At 41.7% G+C, this 23487-nt stretch overlaps 3 protein-coding genes across 4 annotated transcripts; all 3 read right to left on the bottom strand.

Annotated features, from left to right (window-relative positions):
* Positions 1–2962: 2962 nt before the first annotated feature.
* LOC120289139 lies at positions 2963–9657 on the bottom strand. Its single transcript, XM_039303666.1, has 7 exons — positions 9572–9657; positions 6900–7614; positions 6259–6389; positions 6082–6150; positions 5053–5124; positions 3905–3977; positions 2963–3207 (listed from the first exon to the last, which is right to left on the bottom strand). Exons 2-7 carry the CDS (start codon positions 6945–6947, stop codon positions 3163–3165), a joined length of 438 nt encoding a protein of 145 aa, XP_039159600.1. The 5' UTR covers positions 6948–7614; positions 9572–9657; the 3' UTR covers positions 2963–3162.
* An 8-nt stretch (positions 9658–9665) lies between these two features.
* LOC104421284 (peptidyl-prolyl cis-trans isomerase CYP71) lies at positions 9666–17127 on the bottom strand. Of its 2 annotated transcripts, XM_010033187.2 has the most exons (13): positions 16786–17127; positions 15782–15867; positions 15479–15567; positions 14881–15120; positions 14643–14764; positions 13827–13902; positions 13623–13730; positions 13365–13541; positions 13030–13247; positions 12621–12753; positions 11330–11553; positions 10510–10663; positions 9666–10189 (listed from the first exon to the last, which is right to left on the bottom strand). In XM_010033187.2, the coding sequence occupies exons 1-13, from the start codon at positions 16935–16937 to the stop codon at positions 10106–10108; spliced, it is 1863 nt and encodes a 620-aa protein (XP_010031489.1). In that variant the 5' UTR covers positions 16938–17127; the 3' UTR covers positions 9666–10105. The 2 variants fall into 2 exon arrangements, with proteins under 2 accessions (XP_010031489.1, XP_018719791.1); XM_018864246.2 differs by lacking the exons at positions 15782–15867; positions 16786–17127 and having other exon boundaries at positions 14881–15115.
* A 2430-nt stretch (positions 17128–19557) lies between these two features.
* On the bottom strand, positions 19558–23149 carry LOC104421283 (protein kinase G11A). The gene is given in 3 exon segments (XM_010033186.3): positions 19558–20425; positions 22546–22648; positions 22651–23149. Coding segments are annotated over 3 exon segments (1368 nt in total). The 5' UTR covers positions 23120–23149; the 3' UTR covers positions 19558–19629.
* Positions 23150–23487: the final 338 nt, after the last annotated feature.

The raw sequence follows: 23487 nt of genomic DNA, 5'->3' as shown, positions 1-23487 counted from the left end.
GAAGACGGGGTTTATATAAGAAAGCCTGACATTATTAGGCTTCCAGTTTAGTTAAATGTACTGCGAAAACTGAGAAAATGCTTTAATGAGGGTGATGCAAGGAACGCTCTATGTCCCTCGCACACCCATCTGCAGGAGAACCAAGATGGGTTGTGCCGATTCCTCTTCCTATGGAGACGTTTCATGGAACGACGCTTCTCGAATTTGGCGGGACTTGACTGCGTCTCGAGCGAAGCGATGCGTCATGGCTTCAGTTGGGCAGAAGGAGAGTAACGCTAGGGCAGAGACGTGCACGGGCCGCTGAACCTAGACTTGGAAGCGACCCCTCCCAACGGCTCCTTCTATTTTCTTCTCATTTTCGGAGCTGAGGAGGTGCGATTTGCCTGGCCAAAAACCCAGCTTTGTTCAGGTTTCCGATGTATTGAAAACCCACATCTTCTATTCGTGACATGGCCGATGGAAGGTCAAAATGAGGTCAAATAATTTAATAGCCTTTTTTTCTCCCCTCTTTTCCGCTAAATCTTTCTAATCATTTTGTGGCTAGTTAATAAGCATTTTTCTATATCTAATAGTCATTTAGCAGTGATAACTCCGTCTAACCAAAACTTTGTTGAGATTACCTTAAACGACCCCTTTTGACGAGAGTTCTAGTAAATGGAATTGACATATTTTGAGAGGATAAACTAGTTAGGAATCTCTTATCTGGAAAAAAAAATGAAGAAGAAAAGAGCCAAAGAATAATCTTAAAATATGTATAGAATCAAGTCATTATCTGATTTACAAGCATCCTATACTGGTAAGTCCATTTTTTTGAATGAACTGTCTTTGGGAGATCATTGTAATGGGCAATATAACCAAATGAATAGAACCTAATATAACTAAATGGAAGATTTGCTATCTTATTAGAGCAAATTAATAGGGGACACTACAAAGAAGACCACACAGTTGAGTGACAAACCGTCCCCAAAGCTGAAAAAGCCGTTCTAATTGTACGAGCGATAGCACTACAGCCATCTTTATCCAGTTCTCAAGGTTCTCTCTCTGTGACCTGCCATGGAGACCGTTATGATTATTATTATTATGTTGGTGTTGGAGCAGGGAAGACGAAAGTGATTGCGGCTTACTTGCTGGCTGTTTTGGGAGGGAACACTACCCCAACAACTGATGAGTTGAAGGACATTCTTGGATCAGGTGGTGCATGCTCCTTCATTTCCTTCCTTTGCCTTTGATAACATTTGAATTTTCTTTTGGTGGTTTCATGTTGGAAGCGTATGTGAATCATTTGTGGTATGGTTTAGCGATTTTTCTTTTTTTGGTTTCTTATTTCTGAAGTTGTCTCATTTGTAATTTTGCATTGTTTGTCCCATCGATAGGAACCCAGTTTTTGGTTAGAGTGCATGATGCTTGCTTTCGTTAGATTTTCCCATTACTTGCTAAAAGTGGAATTTTCAATATGTCCTACAGTCCTAGGTGGGGTTTCCTTTCTATGTTCATGTGTTGAATGAAATTCACATGGTCTCATGAAGTGGAAAGGCATTCGTGTCAAAGTTCCAATGACAAAATTGTTATAATTACGGTTAATGCATCAACGAAAGCCAACACATTAAGATATGTCTTTTCTGTTCACGTATCTATTGAATTCATGAATGCCCTAAACTTTTCTGTTCACGTATCTATTAAATTGATGAATTTCCTAGATTCATGTATCTTTTAGTTCATGTACTTATTGAGTTCACGAATCTCTTGAATTCACGCGTCTCTAGATTCATGAATCTCTTGAATTTACATATCTCTTTATTAATGAATTTTGTAGATACATGCGTCTATTTAATTCATGTATCTTTTTTGTACGTGAACTAAAAAACTTTGTAAATATATAGGAGCATAGAGCTTCAAAATAGTGATTTTTCGACTCGATTCCAAAAGAGATTTGAAATTAATCCCCATAAAGAATAACACACCAAAACGCAACACGGCCACTTTTTGCCATTTGGCAGATTTATGTATTTGGGAAGTTGGGACTGTAGCTACTCATAGAGCCTTGAGCAAGGACAAAACTCCGTTGGAACATCCAAATGAAGTGAAGCAGAAATGGAGTGATGAGAGGACGACAAATTATTAGAGGACGTGCGGGAATAAGCTGGAGAAACCCGAACGAAGACTTCGTGCGATCGCCGAACTCGCAATTTGCCGACCAAAACTAGAGTGAACCAGAAGGACTAATGTGTCTAATTTCCCTACATTCGATCGAAAGCATGTAAGATTAAATCCTACACAGACACCGCCTAAGTAATCCTAAAAGTTGATGTTCTTCCAAGTATCCTTTTTTTCCATTAAGAACATAATCCTCTACTGATCTTAGGCTGTTAAGCGTGTGGGCATTGGATTTCTGCATGATTCTTCCATGTTCATCTGAGAATGAACGATTTCTCAAATACCGGAAATCAGCTTTACTGCTTTAGAGATCTAGATGTTCATTACTAGAGAATGATAAACGAACATACAAGTACTTAGGTGAATGGTCCAAAAGCTGAAAGAAAGAACATGGTCTACTCATTAATATATAGCAGGAACTTCATCAACAACTTTCCCATAGACAGATGAAATCTTCTCATCTGTATACTTATTGGAAATTGATGATCCATTTTCAACAAAATCTAGAAACATATTTCTTCATCAAGAAGTAGCCGAATGAAACCAAGCAAGCAGCGGCTAAAGAAATGTCTGGAGTCCACTAATTTTGTATAGAGAAGTCCACAAAATTATCCCTGCAAATGGCAGAGATAATTGTCTTGAAAGTCGATTCACAAAGCTCTATGATAGAGCTAGCTAAGGCTAAGAGCTGCGGACACGACTTTGGAGCAACTTGCCTATAAATAGGCTAGGAGTTACTCATGTAAGAAGTCGTGCGAAAGTAGAACTAAGATAGCTTATGTATCATGAAATACTCCTCTATCACCAACACTTCTTGTACTAAACATGTCCATCAACTAGATAAATTACGTCCCATGAACTTTGTCCCTGGTCCATCCATCACCAAATACATGCCAAACACATATACGTTTGTACGTCACTAACCAAAAATTATTATCGATACCGAAAACCATGTTTTCACGCGGTCATTTTTCAACAATACTCAACTAAGCGAAACACCAACAGCTTTTATCCCCTCCGTCTCGACTCTTGGTTGAAGACTGCCCTCTCCATCTGCGGAAAACAAATCGACAGTTGGATCAGTAAAGTAACTGGAGCAGCAAATGAATCATATTTAGCATCAAAATGAAGTCTCGGGATGATGTGTATAGGATAAAGATAAATCGCTGAAACTTAGAATTTTTTCATTGTAAATGGCATAATATTTTGATGAGCTCAATCAGTTTCTACGTCCGTTAACACGGAGAGAAGATGCATCCTCAATTAGTTCAACCAAACTAAGGGCAGTACTAATGGAATACTGCCGCAACATGATAACACATGGAGGCATGAGACTCTGACTAGAGCTTAACCATAGACGAGCATCTCCATTGCGAGTTCCCCACTTTGTTTGCGTATAACGCTATTTGCAAAAGCTAAAAGACTGTATGACAGCCTCATATTTGCTTCCCTAAGATGTGAGGCTCATCTCATATTCCATAACAATATTCTCTTTCTTGTTCGTCTTCAGGACTTGCTCGCCGGTCTCTTGTTTATCAGGATGTTTTGAGTCCCAACTAACATTTCTAAGTGTTTCTCCAGATTAATTGATGGCCTTATCGGCTTAACATTCATTCCTTTAATAATTCCAAAGCCTCTGATATCCCAAATTCATAAAGTACAAAGAGTTCTTGGCAAAATCATGAAGAATTGAGAATACTTTGGGTCTTTCAGGAAAGCATAAGCAGAGTTCATTTAACAGAGGCAGTACCTGATGTAGGGTTCTGAGTTTGTCGCGAAAGTGGTAGTACTCATTCACCACCCGTTCATACGATGTCTCGCAGCTAGAAGACAACCGCAGAGACATAAGTGTCAAATTGACCATCAATAAATACATAGGCAATCATTTTTTTTTAAAATTGCAAAAACCAATGGAGAAGCTCATATCGCATGCAGTCAGTGGTTGGCATATGTTCACATAGTCAGCAACTCAGCAAGAACCATAAGCATTGTTAGGTTAAATCACATGCAAAGGTCAATAAGCTTCTCATGTTCAAAGTCAGATATTCGTATTGGTATATTGCTTTTCAAAATCTTCACTGGATGCAGATCACCGATGCTATATTTTTAAGGAAGAGAAATTGCTGTCTTGATGTAAATGAATACAACAGCAAACTATTGAAGACACCAAAAAGTCTGTAGACACAGGAATCTTAGATAACTTTTCGCATAATGTATCTTTGATCAAAGTTATGGCTAAAGCCAGAAGTTAAAAGTTAACACCACAGCAAGATCCAAGCCTGAGAGACCTAGAGCCAGTCACTCAACGGACATGCGCTAAACCAAGATCAAGTGAGCAATCTAGTAAAGTCGCCTGACACCATTTGGAACTTCCGAGAAAACCATGCGCTAATAGCACAACTATTAGTGCATAATAGTGCTTGGTAAAAACCAGTGCAAATCTTTAGAATTTTAGCAAAAGCTCTTAAAACTTTTCATGCACTCGGTTCGACTGCACTTCATGTGAGGATGGGCTAAACTATTGTTCTATGTTCTTGGAGAAGTCTGTGTATGATTCTAACCTAGATACCTTTTCATCAATCAAGGAGACAGCAATGACAGTTACTTGCTATTAAAAGACAATTCTTTGAATGACTAATGATGTTAATCGCTAGGCATTAAAATGCACAACCATAAAATAAGGATCGTAAGCAATAAACTTATAGCTTTTAGGAGGTTAATTTACATTGTATGGTTATGCAAATACAAGAAAATTAATAACAGATATATAAACGCTTGTCTATACATTTGACAAGATGCCTATAATTCGTTGACGGAAACAAATCCTTAGATATAATTATGCACATACTGTTATAAGGGCTCTGAAATCATGAATGCAAAGAAAATGCCAATTTCTACCTTTGCTTGTCCCGATTAAGGCTGGCAGTTATAAGAGCACGAGCTGCTGCAACAACCCGGCAGCCACCAAGGCTACAACACAAGCAACGAGTACAGGTATACAAGTCATATTAGTAGTAAAGAGATGTCATTCAGTTAACAACTCGGAAAAATGAGATATCAAAATCAATACGACTGATTTCAGTCTGAAGCATCCGACAAAGAACTAATCATCATTAAGTCGTTGTTCAAACTACATCTCTGTAAGTTTGGCCAAATTCGCATGTGATCAAACTCATAAAGTTTCAAACGACAATTTCAAAGTTGTTGCTTTGTTCGGCTGTTGGAATATCTCATATACGTTATATGTCCGGATTTAGATAATAAGTCATGGCATAGAAGTAGCCCTCCAAATATTGAGCATTGGAATGCGACTTCCAATTAATATGGAACTAGGCCAATAATAACATTCAAAAGTGGACAAGCCTATATATGTGATGTCGTATGCACATTTTATGCGTTGAACGAGACTTGAAAGTCAGGCAACATCATAGATCCTTCATGATAGGCTTGATGTATATAATGCGCCGCATTCACCACTTAGTTGGAAGTTATCTCATTGACTAATGTTTCTGAACAGTAATGCGGATCAAATCACGAGGTTGAAAACGCTCATGCTCAAAATTCTTCACGCGCTAGTCCCATTGGAATGTACGAGACAGTTGCCACACGCGCCACAGCCAAACAAATTCTAAACAACGGATAAGGAAATCTACCGTCATCTGGTTTTTCCAATAAACACGGACACAGGCCACTGATCAGCCTTCTTGCCAGCGCATAATTCAAACAGGATTGATCTTTCCTAATGCAGCATGCTAAGAATATGACTAAAAGAGGAAAATTTCGAACACAAGTGCTGGAAATGTTCTACTCTTGAAGATGTTGAGTATTTCATGTCAAGAAATTAATTTCAAAAAAATTTCACGCATAACATACCAATAAAATCAAATAGTTACCCTTTTTGGAAATTAAAGTAAATCGTTTATCTACCTGCTGCCACCTCCTTTGATCAGATGAGCAGCAGTAGTGACTTTAGTATAATTCACGCTCCTTGCACTCCTGAAAACAATCATCAAAATCACCCACCGATTATCAGCGACCGAGAAGCAAGGAAAGAATAAAAACTTAGAGCATGCAACCGTCGAAGTCAAGAAAATTGAAGTTTACAGAAGGTCGGCTAGCTCTCTCATGCTGTTGTCACCGTCATTCAGGAAATTGTCGATAACATTCATCATGAGATTTGGAAAATTTGAGTTTTGTGATCTCCTGGTCTCCTCATACTCTCCATCCATGATACCCTAGACAGATGGTATAAATGAAGACGCGAAATGTCAACTCTCAAAGAGAAGAAATAACTATTAAAGTCACAGGCACTTTGTAAGATCTTCTGTAATATGGTTAACCCTAAGCTAACTCTCCAACCATGAAAAGGAATTAAACTTAAAAAAAAAAAAAAAAAACCATTTTCATCTTCCCTTTATAACCTATACAATAACCCTCCATCCAAAAAAAAAAAAAAATCATTTCACAATGGCAAAACACACAATAAGATATCATACGAAATAATTACAGGTCGTCTAGCGGACAAAAGGTAGTGCTACTCGTCTCATGGTACAGGTATACATAGACCGAAACAAGACGATCAAGAAGCTCATGTTCATCAGCTTAAAAGTGGGCTTGCTCACTCATCTTTCAAGAAGCGAAAAGGACAACCACTTCTTTCGCCAAGCAAACAACATCAAAATCTAAAACATGCGGACAACTGATGATCCAGCGAAAAGAGACGCTACAGAGACGAAAGCGGTCACCTCGTTCTTCAAGTTGCCAATATAGTTCTGGAGCCTCTGGCGAGCCATTTCCCTCCTCCTTTCTTTCCTCACGCAACACAGAGCGATGTAGAAGGAGATGAAGCAGGCAAAGAAAACTAGGAAGTTACAAAAAGTTGGGGCGGGGTTTATATAGGGAAGCTAGACATTACTAGGCTTCCGGTTTTGGCTCCGGGGCGAAGGAGCAAGGCAAGTCAAATGTTCTCCGAAAACCGTGTAAGTACTTTAATGAGGATGACACGAGGATCGCTCGAACGCATTTCCACCCTCGGGCCACATGGAAACCCAACAGGAGATCCCGCTGTCTTTCAGCAGGCAAAAGATGCAAATTTTAGGACATCCTCGCAACCCCCATGTGCACAAGAACGGAGATGTCAAACGAATTTGGCAGGACGTGGATGCGCCTTGAGCGAAGCTATGCGTGACGGCCTTGGTTGGGCAAGAGAGGGAGGGAGGTATGGACGAGACGCCCACGCACCCCACGCGCCGCTGGACCGAGACTTGGGGGCACACTTGCCCTGCCAATGGCTCCTTTTGTTTTCTTGTCGTTTTCGCCAGTTGAACTTACTAGTAACTCATGCACAGCTCAAACTGGAGTGGGGGAGCCACCTCATTTTGATCGAAGCTACAATTGCTGTCCGAAAAATCCCTTGATAAGGCAAAAAATTCATCGTGGGATTGAGAATGCGCATTTTACCTGACAAAAATACTCAGCTTTAATTAGGTTTCCACGTACTGGAAAGTGAAAATCCGCCTTTTTTAATAGTAGTATGACACGATCAAAGGAAGGCCAAAGGAGGTTAGCTGATTTAATAGCCTGCTATAAAAGCTTTCATACCTCTTCTTTTTTTCTCTGTCCTCTTATCTTTATTACCATAAACCATATCTTTTACACTTAACATGTTTGGAGGGGATAAGCTAGTTAGGAATTTTTCCAAGAAAAATAAAGGCAAGAAATTCATTATGGGGTCGAGAAGGTGCAATTTGCCTAACAAAAAACCACCTCAGCTTTAATTTAATTAGGTTTCCACGCATTGAAAAGTGAAAACCCACATTTTTTAATAGTTGCCAGTGAATTTTCTATTCATGCATGACTAATGGAAGGCCAGAGGAGGTCAACTGGTTTAATAGCCTGCTATAAAAGCTTTCATATCTCTTCTTTTTTTCTCTCTCCTCCTATTAGTGGATAAACTTAACATGTATGGAGGGGATAAGCTAGTTAGCAATTTTTCCGAAAAATGCCAGAGGAGGTCAACTAGTTGAATAGCCCCCTATAAAAGCTTTCATTCCTCTTCTTTTTTTCTCTCTCCTCTTATCTTTATTGACTTAAACCATCTCTTTTGACAAGGAGCTCTAGGGGATAGACTTAACATGTTTAGAGGGATAAGCCAGTTAGGTATTTTTCCGACAAAAATAAAGAAAAAGGCCAAAGAATAATCTTAAAGTAGGTGTGGAATTAAGTCATCACCTAATTTATGGGGCATCCCATATTGGTAAGTACATCATTTTTCTAAGTGGACCGTCATTAGAAAAGTATTGTAATGGGACGATATAACACAAATGAAGGAGTTTCTCTCTTATCATAGCAAATAAATAGGGGACACAACAAATGGAAACAAGTGGTTGAGTGACAAAACCATCCCTAAAGCTGAAAAAGACTAAATGGTTGAGCAACAAAATCGTCCCTAAAGCTGAAAAAGACATCCCCAAACAAGTTTGTGAAGCCCATCGCCAGGGCTACAGCCGGGGCCATCCCTAAAAGAAAATTTAGGGACGGCTTGTTGCCATCTCTAGAACTTGCTTGAGATTCTTGAATTTAAGCAGAAACGATCAAAGAACTTGCTATTCATCACTGTTGAAACAGTCTATGGGCTTAGGGTTTTTAGGCTTTGACCAAACAAACTTGGGCTTGCTTGATAAATTGAGAGCTACTCACTAATCAGAAATTTACTTGGCAATAAAGGAAAATTGCAAGGTGAATTTATATATGTCCAGTTTCTAACGGACATGAAATCGTAGACAAATACTAGAATCCCTTAAGAATGCTCCAATTGACCAAATTAAGTGACTCCCGCCCTCCTCAAAATATTCAACAAATTTTGTCCACATTCAATCTTAATCAAATCAGCTCCAAAATGTTTCTGTAATATTTTTGAGTGATTAAACGTGATCTTGGACACTTTATAGAAATGGTGAACGTTTTTAAGTGCTTTTCCTAGCTAGTATTATTTTAATTTTACTATACTAATCAATGAGCATTGAGCCTGTCTTTTCCATTTTTTCCCCAGATCAAGCTCAAGCTGCCCATGTCAAGAAAAATGAAGTTCTTACGGTTACAGACGTAAGAAGTCAAGGCCTTGGTTAGAAGCTTTGTTTTGCAGTTTTGATCAAAACTTCTTCCGGCCCAAATCAGGTTTGCCAGTAAAAACCGCAAGAGGACGAAGATAAATGACCTCAATGCCCTGCTAAACCAGATTTACTAGTACGAGTAAACATAGCCCAACCCTTTCAAACATCAGAAAGATGTATCACGGTGGTGAGATATGATATAACATAAGCAAACATCAGTTCAAGGCTTTAAGCAGAATTAATGACTCCATAATGGTGCTGAAATTTCCAAAGCAAAGGATCTAATGGATCAATGGAAGCCTCACCTCCCCGCATCCCAGGAGTTGGCTATTTCATAACTTAAATTCGAGATCAATGAATTCTTTTCCATTCTTCGACGCTAAATCGGTCGCTGCATTATTTGCAAAAAGAAAATGTAGGCCTTCTCTTTATTATTTTTCAGATTTTTAGAGTTATTATGACAACGCAACATCAAAAATAAAAAGGAATGAACAGACGATTACACTTCCGTTGTTAGGTTGATCCACAAATGCCCGGGCGTGGAGCTAATCTTTTCCCTTTCCTTGGCAAATCAAGTTCAAGCCTAGCAAGAGAACGATGCATGAGGGTGGTATGAACCCATAAAAATGAATTCAAAATCACAATGATAAATCCGAAGCACTAGTCAGTCCCTGATTCATTATCTTCCTTCATCTCCGAGGATTTCATTTGTCCACCATTTCCTCTCAGAATCAACTTCAGACAACAAGGGCCAGAGGGAATCCGAGTGTTCCACTCGATATCATGTCGGAGGACAGAACCGTCCACTCTCCAAAAATCCACTGATAAATCAACCATATTCAAGACTTTGGGACAGTCACATTTAGGATTTTAACATCTTGATACGGTTTGTCAGCCCTGTCCACTTTCACCTTCTCTATCCCCTGCAACAACATGGTAAGGGTTTCAAGTTTTTCTCAATCTGTCAGAAACTTATCCAAAGATCCTATTCAAACAGATAAAGAAATCAACAAATCCACAGAGCTAGGCTGATGTTCTCATCATCGATAAGTTCTTGACCATAGTAGGACGCTACCAGTTCCTCCAGAAACTAATAGCCCAAAGCTCAAGCAATGACTGCATTATCACATCCCATCAAGGAAACTACTGTGTTGCACCAAATTCAGTGATCCAATAATAGATGCATTGCGACGTCAACGACTATCATGCATGCCTTGGCCACAGAAAATTAAGATCTTATTACCTGTACAACATCCATTCCCTTGGCAACTCTACCAAAAACAGTGTGCTTGTTATCTAACCATGGTGTGGCCACTGTGGTGATAAAAAACTGAGAACCATTGGTGTTGGGGCCTGCATTTGCCATTGACACTGTGAAAGGCCTGTCATGCCTCAAGCTGCAGCAACAGAATGTGCAATTCAAGGTCAGATTTCTTCTGGCAAAACCATCTTACACAAAAAAAGCAATTAGAACAGTACCCAAGAGAAAAAAACAGATGCAAGTACATAATAAAAAGCAATTAAGAGACTGACAAATTTATACCCAATAAAAGAAAAATACTACTATTACGGGAGAGCATTGATAGCCAAATTAAAGTACCTCATGAGCGAGTTTCTCTAAAACAAATGAAATGGGAGTATTGGCAGCAACCTAGAGTACCTAAATATATTGAATCGAAAATTGCAAATTCAGAGACTCAGACACGTGCTAGTAAGTCAAACAGAACTTCAGCGAGCAGTCGAGGAGAACGTAATTTCCAAGGAAAGATGAACATTCCCATCCTCAATCTTTATAATCTTTCAGTAGACTTTCTCAGCCTTCTGATGCTATGAATAAAGTCAAAAGAGTTTACAATTCCTTAGCTGTTTACGATATTTTTATGATGAACTGGCTAAACACTTCATCCCCAAACCCAGACTATTACTTCCACAACCTGCTTTATATTTGCATTAGCAATCTGAGACTGAGAAACATAATTTTAGGGGAGGCACAAAAGCAAGAGTACATCCTTGTTTTGGTTCAAAGATACATCTCATATTATATTGATGATAAGTAAAATCACCTTTTGTGAAATTCGTCCTCAAACTCCCTTCCCCAAATTGATTGTCCTCCAGTGCCATCTCCCAAAGGGTCACCTGTCTGTATCATGAAGCCTTTAATAACCCGATGAAAGATAAGATTATCATAGTAGCCGTTTCTGCAATGAGTCGTAAAGTTCTCCACAGTTTTTGGACACTCCTCTGGGTACAGCCGCATATGAATGTCGCCCATTGTTGTATGAAGAATCTAGCAAACAAGCACACAAGTGAATGTCAAAAACTAACCATGCAAAGCACTTATAGAATGGATACAAGTAGAGGTTGCTGAAGAGGCTTATGAACATATTTTGCATCATGATCCAGGAAAAATGACAAAATACAAAAGAACATAAAACAGGAAGTTAAGTGGAAGGAAGATACTTGTATCTTGCTCTCTCGGAGAGGAAATGGACCACAATGGAAAATGAAGAGTTAGAACAACTTTTTGTGGTGCCGCTTATGTGTTTGCGACAAAACTTTGAAAACCATTATTTAATTTATACATGGTGTGATGAACTATTTCAAATTTCAGAATAGATTTTACAGCTCACTGTTGCAACAAAACTTTGAAAAACTTTATTTAGTTTATACATGGTGTGATGAACTATTTCAAAATTCAGAATAGATTTTACAGCTCACTGTCGTCTCACTTCGACAGGGCCACAAATCAAATTTCAAGATCATTTCACCACTTTAGACCCCCAGTTTAATGTGATCCAGACTAACATTTCTACAGACTCACTCTCACAGAAGGACGAGTAATTTATCTCTGTTTTATTGACATTGCAGGCTTCTCTTCCATGCAATCAACTGTTCTTCGTACTTCACCACTTTCCCCAAAAATTCTAATAAGAAAAAGGGTCGAACACTCCACCCTTACACCCCCCACCCCCACTTTTTCTCCTTTTCCTTTCTTTCACTTCATGACATTCTCCCATTTCCAACATCACATTCATTTCCACGTAGCCACATGAGAAGAATTCCCTAAAACATTCTGTGGTTGACAGTCGATCCATTCCCAAAAGCAGCACCCTCAATTGGGGAGCAAATTCCTATACGTACAATCTGGAGATACAAAAGCTTTATCACTCTTTTGCCTCTCCACATGGTTCCCTCTGAGTTGACAAATAAAAAGTAGGAAGAGAACTGGAGGAAAAAGGAGAGAAAAAATCTGCTATTTAGAATTACCCACGATAATGTCCTTTATCTAGTTGATCTTTACAGGAACAATCTACTCTACAATGTCAAGCACAATGTAAGGAGGAAGAAACTCACCACATTGTCGGGAAGGGAAGTAGTAACCGATTTTCCTATATCAGATACAGCTAGAAGCTCATCGGGAGGAGGCTTCTCATTGAACACATCCCTCCCCTTTGTTGCATCTTCAGGTTCCTCAGGTTCTCTCCGACTATAATCAAATGAAAAGGGAACTAACAACTTATCCAAACAAAAACTAGTCGAGAAGCAAACTTCTCACAAATAAAGTAACATGTTGTGCCATAGGGTTATAGCAGTATATCTGATGATGCTAAAATGAGTTCGAAAACACTGTTAGGTAATGCCGCAGAACTTGATCATCTAAGACATACCAGGACATTAGATAATAAAGACATGCTAAAGGTTGGGAATCAAGCTCCAAATGCATTTGCCCAAAAAATGACTAACTACTGCAATAAAATGATACCTGAATAAATAGATTCTATGTTTCTTGAATGCACAGCATAAAAGTGTAGGATCTATTAGTGGCTCCTTGTTCTCATTTGCATTTGCGGCAGCAGCAGGGATTTTTCTCACTTTTTTGCTGCTTCTGTCCCCTTGATACAGGGCAATTCTCAAGAATCTGTCATTGTTCTCAACTTTTCCAAGTATTCTGGCAACTTTATTGGTGTGCAAATTAACCACCTACGATTAAGAACAAAGGAAGTAAAAATAAAAATAGACCGGTCAAAACAACCATGGCCACAGATAGAGTTGCTTTCCGATAAAGAAAATGAAGAAGACAAGTTAGTAGCTACTCACTTTTATACCAAGTAGTGTTGCATAGAAAAGAAAGTTTGAACTTTCATCAAAGACTGCATTTGGTTGTGGTACGTTTTCTGTTTTCTCAATTTCTTTCTCAACAGCCATCCTTCTCCCAAAATCAATAGCTTCCAGCTGATATAGAGCGACATTACTTCTCTGGAGATCTTGCGCAACCTGATTGACAAATGAAAACAATATCACATCTCAAATGAAAAGTTGACTGCATTACAAGTGCATTCAGAAAGGAGAAATTACCTCAAGAGACTCATCATAAACACGTCTCAGTTTGCCAGACTTAAACCAAAAAACTCTGATCCTACGATCGGGTGATGTAACAGAAAATTGCTTCCCATCTGGGCTCACCTGAACAGGCATTACCAGGAAACAACTTTAGATTGTAAATATAAGGCTAAGCACTTAAAAGGACATAGAATGCTTCACAAAGAACAAATTCAATACCTCAATAGCTGAAACGCTTGTTTTACATTTCACAATTTCGAATAGATTAGTATCACTCTTTAAAGTAAAATTCACCCTGCAAGCAACAGAAAAGAGCAGAAGATGTTATGCAGCTTATTCATGCAAAAGATGAGCCTGACCCTTATGAGGTAAAATAATCTCTGACACCCAAAAATGCAAAAGAAAAGGACAACATCATAGGATAATCAAATGGTAGTCAACTTATGAAATCACTCTATCGTCATGTTCATGCAGGAACTTGAATGCTATACTTCAACGACCCAGTTGTCATGTTCATGCAGGAACTCGAATGCCATTTAGCACATTCCAATCAGGAGAATCTTCTTCTATTGCAACAAAAAGCCCAACAAAGGTTTGCCAATAAAATAAGAATATTCATACATAAGCCACACTAATGCTAGCATAGTAATTTTGCAACTAGCATTCATCAGTAAGCACCACCTTAGGGGTAGCTACACCCTATTTTGCCCTACAAAGGTTAAGGAGGCATATGTGTACGGACACAAAACACTCGTTTTCTTTGTGAACATGCGCAATGGTGGGCACTCAAGCAGGATTTTCTCATTAGATTCAATACACGGTTGATTATCCAGTACTGGGAATCAATTCATCAAGCGATTACTAAATCAAGAGCCTCAACAAGCATAGAGATTGATGAAACTGGCACAGATATGCTTTTAGCAAGGAAATTTGAAAAGTTATCATCCCAGGTTCAACTACTATTCATGCACTTAAAAAATGTGCAGTGAATAGACGCGCTTTTGAGAATATAAAAGCACGAGATGATTCACATACTCATCCTCTGGAAACTTCAGTGTGTCAGGTTTCCAATACTCAATAATGCCTCTTGAATCAGCAGATATCACTGTGTCAAATGCATGGTTGTACCTCATAATTTTTACTGGACCCATGTGTATCTGAATGCCAAACAAACATAACAACAAAAGCATAAGCTAACAAGAAAATCGTGTAATGAGATCCACATATAAGGAAGTGAAGTAGTATCTTGAACAAGCTTCACAGCCCAAATTACCTCTCTAGAACACAAGGGTTCATTTGTACCAGCACGAGCATCATATACACGTACAAAAGAAGAATCACGATCACTTATGGCAAGCTTAGCTTTAACCTCCCCTTGTTTGTATACCCATTCCACAGCTCCGGGAACATACGGTAGACGAATCATGACCATCATGTCATAGTTGACTACATCGTAAATCTTCACTGATCGATCACTTGAGATGGTACAGCAAAGCATCCCATCAATACTAACCTGCGTAGCTTAATTTAGTAATCATGATAAATGTGCCAGACATGATAAAACCCAAAAGTAAACAGAGACATCATAGAGCAAAAGTGAGCACAAGTGCATAAATAGGAAACGATCAAATCTAACTAATCTCAGATACTACCTTTTCTTCAATAAATTACTATTGTTGAGTTAATTCCATAAAACCTTAATGTGAAGAAGAAGAAGAAATAATACCATTTCGGGTGTTTCCACTTGTAGAAACGACTATTAACTAAATTCTTTCAATGACAGCTTAACAGAAAAGTCAGTGGCAACCATAAGAGAAAAGTTTGAGTCTGCAAACACTAGGCCATAAAGGAGGAGAAAGAGGAACACTTACGGCTAATCCTTCGATGGGTCCAAGATGTGATCTAAAGTGTTTTGCAAACTCAATTCCAGCGGCCTTTTTCTTCCAGAATTTTAGGTGTCCTGAGGGGGGCAAACACGAAAAACACAAGCGGGTATGCCACAAGTGAGGGGCAAATATTGCTTCAAGTAAATAAATAGATAGATTATAGATGGATGAAATTATCTTCCAATTTGTACATATCATGACATAAAGAATTTACACAGCATTTCCAATATGAGTTCAAACATATAGCAACAAGATATTGAAATGCCAGAAAGTCCATAACATTTTTACCATCAGCACTCCCAGTTATCAAGAAATCTGCAGCTGACACTGCAACATGAGTAACCACATCTCGATGCATATAGCTTTTTTCATACCTGAAACATGATAATATGCAATAAGAATATATTAACCTGCACGTACAGCCATCAAGAGTTTTGGAAGAATAGCGAATGTCTACATACATAACTACGTGATATCATTTCCTAGTTTCAAGTATTGCTGATAAAATTTGGTGATACATCTCATACAAGTTAAAATTTTGTAAAAAATTAAAAATAAAATGAAAATGAAAATTACAAAAATAACACTCAAAGCGCTAAATGGCGAAGCTATCCTGCAGTCCTGCCGGTAAAACTATAGGACCACAGTTCGTGGTTGTGTAAAATTATCACTAATTTGGTCACTTCGACGAGTATAAAGCATGTTTCCATTGCTTGAGATTTTTTAACATTATTCTCAAGTCTTTGCAAAATTTTATTCGCCGTGGAAGGAAACACAGGCACGCATTCAATGGCAAAACCCTGCAGAAACAATTTTCAGCTCCAAACAGGCTGCCATGGTTTACCTCCACTGTTCCACAAAACAATTAAAGAATTGCTTCCTCCAAAAATAAGCATAAACTACCATGGGGCAAAAGATAAAAAAACCCATTGCCAAGACTGATGAAGAAAGATGCATATACTACAGATGGAGAGAGCATCTCAGATGGAAGACTTAAAACTCCAAAAAGGTTTCGACTCCATGCTAATAACTGCACCCGTAGCTGAAACATCGCTAACTCCATCAAAATCATATCTTCGCAGTAGGCCGGAACTCGATGCATTGGCAACGGAAATAAGCACAGCAGACATCAGAAAAATCCCATAATCAAACGCGGCAATCATCAAAACCACAAAAAAATCTCAACTGAGACGCATCCAAATGCGCGCGCGCGCGCGCGAGACGAGGCGCCGAGAAATCGAAAAACCCTAAACCCTAGACATTACGGCCACAAGGCGAGCGAGATTTTTTACATGTTGGCGGAGGGGAGGGCGTCGAGGTAAGCCTGCTCGAACTGGAGGGGGCGCTTCCGCCGGACTGGAGGGGCCGGACCGGGACCGATCATCTGGTCCTCCTCGGCGTCCGCAGCGACGGAGGCGCCGTTGGTCGGCTGAGCTTCCTCCATGGCTGGTTCCCGGCCTCCGCTCGCGACCTTGAGCACACGAGGATGAGGACGACGACGGAGCTGAGCAGCAGCTGCCGGAGCTCCGGCGGCGGAGTCGGGAGAAGTGAGAGCTTGAGACGGAGGGCGCTCTCCTGCTCCGGCGTTCGCCGGCGTGCCGTTTTTGGGTTCGAGGAAAGGCGGCGACAGGTCGGCTCGTGGAGAGAAGAAGAAGAATATCTAATTATTTAACTTTTTGGGAGGCCTTGGAACTCAATGGGCGGGCCGGATCGGATATTGGGCCCGAAAGTGTTTATCTAGGCCAAGCCCATGAATTAAACGGTCAAATAATGTTTTTGTCTCGGCGTTTGACATTCAAGGCGTGTGGAGGGCGTTTCGCTCGCTGATTGCATCCTGAAGCAATCCGTGTACATATCGAACTCGATTGAGTCTTATGAGTAAGATTTGCCCTATTCCCTTTATGAGATTGAGGAATTATTGCACCAGAGATTATGACGACTACGCATTGTGTTACTTTATTAGATGTGATTGGGAATAGTAAACAAAAAGAGTGCCTGAATAACTCTAGTGTTCGACACAATCTCTATTCCATCGCTTAATCTGTAGTAGACCGTAGATCTTGTGGTACTTTTCCTGTGGGTTAGGTAACACTAATCAAACCACATAAATTTAATGTCTGATTTATTTTTCTTGTTGTGTGCTATAATATTGTTCGATGAATTGTGTTTTCAAGCTTGACAAGACAAAATGGAAGGATTGACACAAACATATTGGGGCAGTTTGTCACTAACAGTACCGATGCATGACTCCCCTTTAGTACATTTGCAGTTCGAGGACTAGCCTTCATACTAATTTGATGAGGCAAAGGGTGATTGTGAGGGCGAGAGAACTGCCCGAACTCAGCGCAGGCTTTCACATGATTTCAGAATGTCCGCAGATGAATCGACCCCACATCAAACAGGGACAGCAACGTTGAACAGGATGGACCAAAACCAATCTCTCATCTACTATTTTAAGTAAATTTACACCATTGAATGATCATTGCTTGCTTAAATAATTCTTTTGGCTATGCCCTCGTTATAAATAGAGTAGTTATAGCATTTCATCACAATTCTAAGATTTTATTTGCATCGCAAAAAATGAATGATTTTAAAAATATTTTTTAATAATCACTAATCACTTAAAATAACTAATCATCGGAAGGCACATTCATTATCAATAGCGACTTTTGTTTAAATATTTTCATAGGTGCTGAGAATAATTTTCACGTTCATTTAGTGAGTGATATCAAATAATTATTTTTTAGAAAATATTTTCCAAATCTGTTAGATTTTTCGCAAAACAAATGCATAACGGTCTAGGACGCTGCTTGCGGACAAGGCAAGATGGACGATTTTTTGTAGGGTGGGGCCTCTTTGGAGGTATCTACGAGGAATAGGAGCACATCGGTTGAAATAAGAGGACGGAGCGATAGGCAGTCCACGAAGCACGGGTCGGGGTCGGGCGGACAGAGGGACGGTGCAGCCGCTGTTTGTAAGCGAGAAACCCCACGGCCCTGCCCACCCCTCGAACACAGTCCCCCACGTGGACTTGCTTAATCCACGGGGGGAATGTGGGGCTGACTCCAAGGTTGTTCACATCCAACCCCCCACCCCACCCCAAAAAAGAGGAAAAACTCTTTGCTTCTCCTTTTCTAAGGAATCCACATGACATGATGCCCCCTCCTCTTCCCCTTTCTTTCTTTCTTTCTTTCTTTCTTTCTTTCTTTCTTTCTTTCTTTCTTCCCAGTTGACATATTGCACCATTGACATATGTATAGTCCCCACCGTGTAGTTGTAAATATGTATGTTCTTATTATAAGTGACAGTATACTGGGGTCTCTTTGCCTAGCTATATGCTTGGCCCCATTTGCTGGCCTGACTAGGATTCGGGATAGAATGTAAAATTTATAGTTGGTGTGGTATTCCGAAACAGAGAAACTCCACTAAGACTTCATAAATTTTGGATAAAGTATTTAGGGTCAATGGAGTGAAATGATTTTAATTCAACTCAGATCGGATCGCCGTATTAAACAAATGAAAGAAAAAAATAAATGAGAAGGAATAAGCCAGCATTTATTTTGGTACATGAATAACAACACAATTGTGGATATAAGGATCATCACGGCCTTGATTACATGACTCCCTCTCTCTCTCTGAGCAATGTGATCACATACACATTCAAATCTTGATAAATTCAACTATTGTTGAGGCCAACTGACTAAAAAAAAAAAAAACCATTGTTGAGGCCGTGATATATAGGCAACCACTGACAATGGTCGCACCCCACTGGAGGGCGACCGCTTGGTGGTTACCTAAGCTTGCTCTCTCTCTATTCCGCCATATGCATTTACAAAAACCATCATGACAAAAGTGAACACACTTTCCAAGATCATGGTGATTAAGCATCTAAGAAGATAATATGTACAAAAAAGTATGTTTCTATTCATTATTATACGCGGGGTATTTTTCTCAAGAAGGAGAGAGAGAACAAAAGATAGCAATATGATACTCTATTCACCCTTTTATTCAGGCAATCAAATGCACCTACTTTTTGCTCCCAAAAAAAAAAAAAATGCACCTACTTAAGAAATGACCGTACCATCAGCTGCAATGGGCCATTTTCATGTGTGTACTCTATTTATTGCGTTAACTTGCTAATAGTACTCGACTGGAGTCTCTGGACAACTATCGTCCGATACAATGTCTTTACTAAAGGGAGGGGGTACAAACGGCGGTTGATTACATCTCAACAATGCCCAATTCACTCCTTGGAAAAATGGGTGATGCTTGATCGCCGACGCGCCCATTGTCGACCCCAGCCTCCTGGCTGGGTCCTTTACCAATAATTGGGTTAAGAGGTCCCTCGCTGCAGCCGGCACGGCAGGCTCTTTGGGGAACTCAAGAGCTCGAGCCACTATGTTGGCCAGGGTCAGCTCATGGTCCATCCCCCTGTAGGGGGTCACCCCATAAAACATTTCGAACATGAATATCCCCAGCGTCCACCAATCAACGGCGCTCCCGTGTCCCTCGCCGGAGATGATCTCCGGGGCCAAGTACTCGTGGGTCCCAACGAATGACATGGACCGGACATCGATGGGCCCGGCCACGAACTCTGGCCCACCACAGCGCCCCTGCTTCTTCTTGCGTTTCCGCTTCGGCCCAAAGCAGGACACAGCGGGGACTATACAGTTGGGAAGGATGCACGAAGATGAGTTGAACGGGCGGGGGTTGATCGGGTTGTCGGTCTTAGGGGCTGAGACCGGCGGGTTCTGGTCAGAGACGATCTGGGCCGTCGACGTTGAGCTGTCGCACTTCAGGGAGAGGTCAAAGTCAGTGAGCATGATGTGGCCGTCGGATCGGACAAGCACGTTTTCAGGCTTCAGGTCACGGTAAATAATTCCCATCATGTGAAGGTATTCTAGAGCTACCACCACCTCCGAAGCGTAGAACCTGGAGAGATCACGAGACTTAAGGCATTAAACGCCAAACACATAAAAAAAAAACACTAGACCAAAAGCACATAAAGATAACACAGACCAGCACTAATCTAAGCTAAGAGACAATTAAAAAAAGGTGCAAAGCTCGAGCCCACGGTCCACGGCGTCATAAAGGACGGGAACAAGCGACGCAACGTGATTTACGTGATTTCCGGGCAAACAAATTGGATCAATAATGTGGAGCAAAGCGAAAAAATAATCGACATCCCACTTGAGACATGAGCTTTGCAATCTAATGGGGCATGCCTGAACGCTTATCTCCCTAACATCTAACATCTGGTCTCGAACTCTTGCAGACATCTTTCAGGGAATCTGCGGAATTCCTCCTCCTGTTCACTTTCTTTAGAGGACTTTCCGAGCCAAATGGAAAAGGACAAACTAGCTATTCCGTTCTGGGTCTTGCGCTGAGCTGTACCTGTGCAAGGGACCGTTTGCTGTTCTTTGGAAGACATATGCCTCTTCCCTGTGTGGCTTCTCAAGAGTCGGAGCCAATAATGACCATCGACTGTCCCCCACCCCTCTCCCCAACCCAAAAAAATACCTTCCCTCCCTTCTCGAAAGTCACGATCCCATTTGACCTTACAAATTACCCGTACGATTGAGACCGGGCGATAATTACTTCTCGTGCAGATACTGTAAAACTTGTAGAACTCCCACCGTACTAAAAAGGATGAGCTCATGGTAAGGGGTCCACAGCAATTCCACCGATGACCCAGATTTCACCTGTAAACCCCAATCCGCATGCACATGCACCGAAATTGAAACAAGTAGAGGCCGGAATTGGAAAGCCTAAAGCTTCAGCCTCGGGTTAATAAATGAGTCTGTCTAGTGACCGCTGATCGACCACCGTACGCAATTCACCCGAGGATTTAAGCCGACGACGTAACGGACGACCGAGGACAGAAAACGGTCCCGGCAGTCAACCATGTAGAACTCCCATCCAAAAAGAAGCATCTCCAACATTCATTGCATCCAAGCTTATAAGCATCTTCAACCCCATTTATAAATCGCATCAGCCGGAACGAATCTCTACCCCGAGTAACATCCCCCAGTCGCGATCACCTCAGAGACCGAGTTCCAGAACCCCAATCGCTTACGCAGGTTAGAAAGAAAAGAAGACGCACAACAATTAACAATGACGCGATCGAGCCGGTTCGCCAATCGCATATATTAAAAAGCAAGAGCGTAGTGGCTCTAACGTGGCGATGTTAGTTTATTCGCGCGAGCTCTCGTATAAAAAAGCAGAGTATTCAATGGGGGCACATGCCGAATCTGCAACCTTCCCACCACGCGTTGAAGGCTCGGACCTCGAAGTGGGGCCCCTCCCCCCACACATGACCATTTCGATTTCTTCCCAAATTTGCCCCACAGTAATTTCCTCAAACGCCACGCTAGTTTTCCAAATCTTTTGATGAAACGTTCTTCAGAAAAAAGGAAGGAAAAGAGCCGCTCCCCGTGCCGGGCTAGCCCAAAGTACAGGCAAGATTCCAGCGTAAAAACCGTATGCGCTCATCGATCGGTCGTTTCACTGCAAATCTAAAACGACCCTAGCGGGACCCACCCCACCTCTGGCGACCTCGACTGCACTAGCCTTTGCCAGGCGATGGGGGGCCCGCCGTACGACGCGTCGTTTTCCGAGCATTATGTTACGCCTGGCTTAAGCCAAACGGCGATTGCTCCCGCACTGTTCAAACCGCCCGGATTCCACATCCGCTCCTTTCCAAACCGTCTCCCTTCCTTCGATTTTCCGTTTCCCCGATCCGAACCGGCAGGATTCCGGATGGATACGCGGACCGGCGCGGCGGAGGCGTGATCTCCGCCACCGCCGCGAGGAGAGAGCATTCCGGCCGTTCTGCTTATCTTCTAAATCCGTGATATAAAATCTTCTATTATTTTATTTGGTAATTTATGAATTGTTTTTAACGCAACCATCCGCTGTTCGAGGCGTGTAATATTCGAGAAAGTTTCTGGGAGCGAGTGCGGAAACGCGAGCATAGTTTATTGCTACTCGAAGATAGTGGAAAGAAATTGACACAGAGAGAGAGAGAGAGAGGGAGAGAGAACATGACGCACCTGACGGCAGTTTCTTCGAACCGTTTGAGCGGCTGGCGCTGGCGGAGCACGTGGAGGTCGCCGCCGGGGCAGAACTCCGTCAGGAGGCAGAGCCACTTGGGGAGTCCACGCTCGCGTAGAGCGACGGCAGGAAGGGGTGCTCCAGCATCTCCAGGATCTCCAGCTCCGTCCGCGCTCTCCCTTCCTTGCTCCGGCTCGCGAGCTCCCGCCTGTCCATCACCTTGGCGGCGAACAGCGGGCAGTCGCCGCCGCCGCCGCCCGCCGCGGCGGAGGCGGCCGGTGCGGCGGCGCACTTGAGCTCGGCCAGGTAGACGGAGCCGATGTCGCCGGAGCCGAGCCGGTGGAGGAATCGGAGGTCGGAGAGCGCGAGGTGGGGGCGGGGGCGGTGGTGGCCGGGCCTGGCGGCGGTGCAGGAGGAGAATGAGCCGTGGGCGGAGGACGAGGCCACCGTGAGGGTGGCCTCGGAGCTGCAGCTCGTGCTCCGGTGGACATCGGCGGTGGTGGCGGTGGTGGCGGTGGAGGTGAAGCTCAGGCTCTGCAGATCGTCCGCTAAGTCGTCGAGCCACGGCTCCATCTGAGAGAGAGAGAGAGGAGAGAGAGAGTAACAGAGGGAGTGAGGGAAGGGGGAGCGAGTGAGGATTTGAAGAGAGAGTGGTAATGGAGGTTGGGCCGGCAAGGAGGAGATGAGTTGGGCCATGTGGTGGGTGGGCCCATCGTAATCGGTTGGACTTTTGTGGGGATTTTGGGGACTGGGTGGGCCGCGTTTGCTTATGAGACCCTAAAATATTGGTTACTTCTTGACTTTTCGTGTTTTTTCATTCGCACTCGGCAGTCTAGCATGTGAAAACAGTTTGAAAAATGCATCGGGCTTCATTTTTTTTTTCAAAATGATTTCCCATGCGAAATTAAGAGAAAATATTTTCGAAATTGAAATTACGAAAT

The sequence above is a fragment of the Eucalyptus grandis genome, chromosome 10, assembly GCF_016545825.1.
Source record: "Eucalyptus grandis isolate ANBG69807.140 chromosome 10, ASM1654582v1, whole genome shotgun sequence".
NCBI lineage: Eukaryota > Viridiplantae > Streptophyta > Magnoliopsida > Myrtales > Myrtaceae > Eucalyptus > Eucalyptus grandis.
This window is presented reverse-complemented; position numbering and strand designations above follow the sequence as displayed.

Bases quoted from the DNA above. Each gene is read 5' to 3' on its own strand.
- LOC120289139 (XM_039303666.1), bottom strand. From the start codon at position 6,947: ATGGCTCGCCAGAGGCTCCAGAACTATATTGGCAACTTGAAGAACGAG. The intron at 6,151-6,258 runs GTAAACTTCAAT...GATTGTTTTCAG, and splicing joins AGAGAGCTAGCCGACCTTCT to GAGTGCAAGGAGCGTGAATT. The intron at 5,125-6,081 runs GTAGATAAACGA...CTTGTGTTGTAG, and splicing joins ATCAAAGGAGGTGGCAGCAG to CCTTGGTGGCTGCCGGGTTG.
- LOC104421284 (XM_010033187.2), bottom strand. From the start codon at position 16,937: ATGGAGGAAGCTCAGCCGACCAACGGCGCCTCCGTCGCTGCGGACGCC. The intron at 15,868-16,785 runs GTAAAAAATCTC...ATCATGTTTCAG, and splicing joins GCCCTCCCCTCCGCCAACAT to GTATGAAAAAAGCTATATGC. The intron at 11,554-12,620 runs GTGAGTTTCTTC...CTTGTTTGCTAG, and splicing joins CTTCCCTTCCCGACAATGTG to ATTCTTCATACAACAATGGG.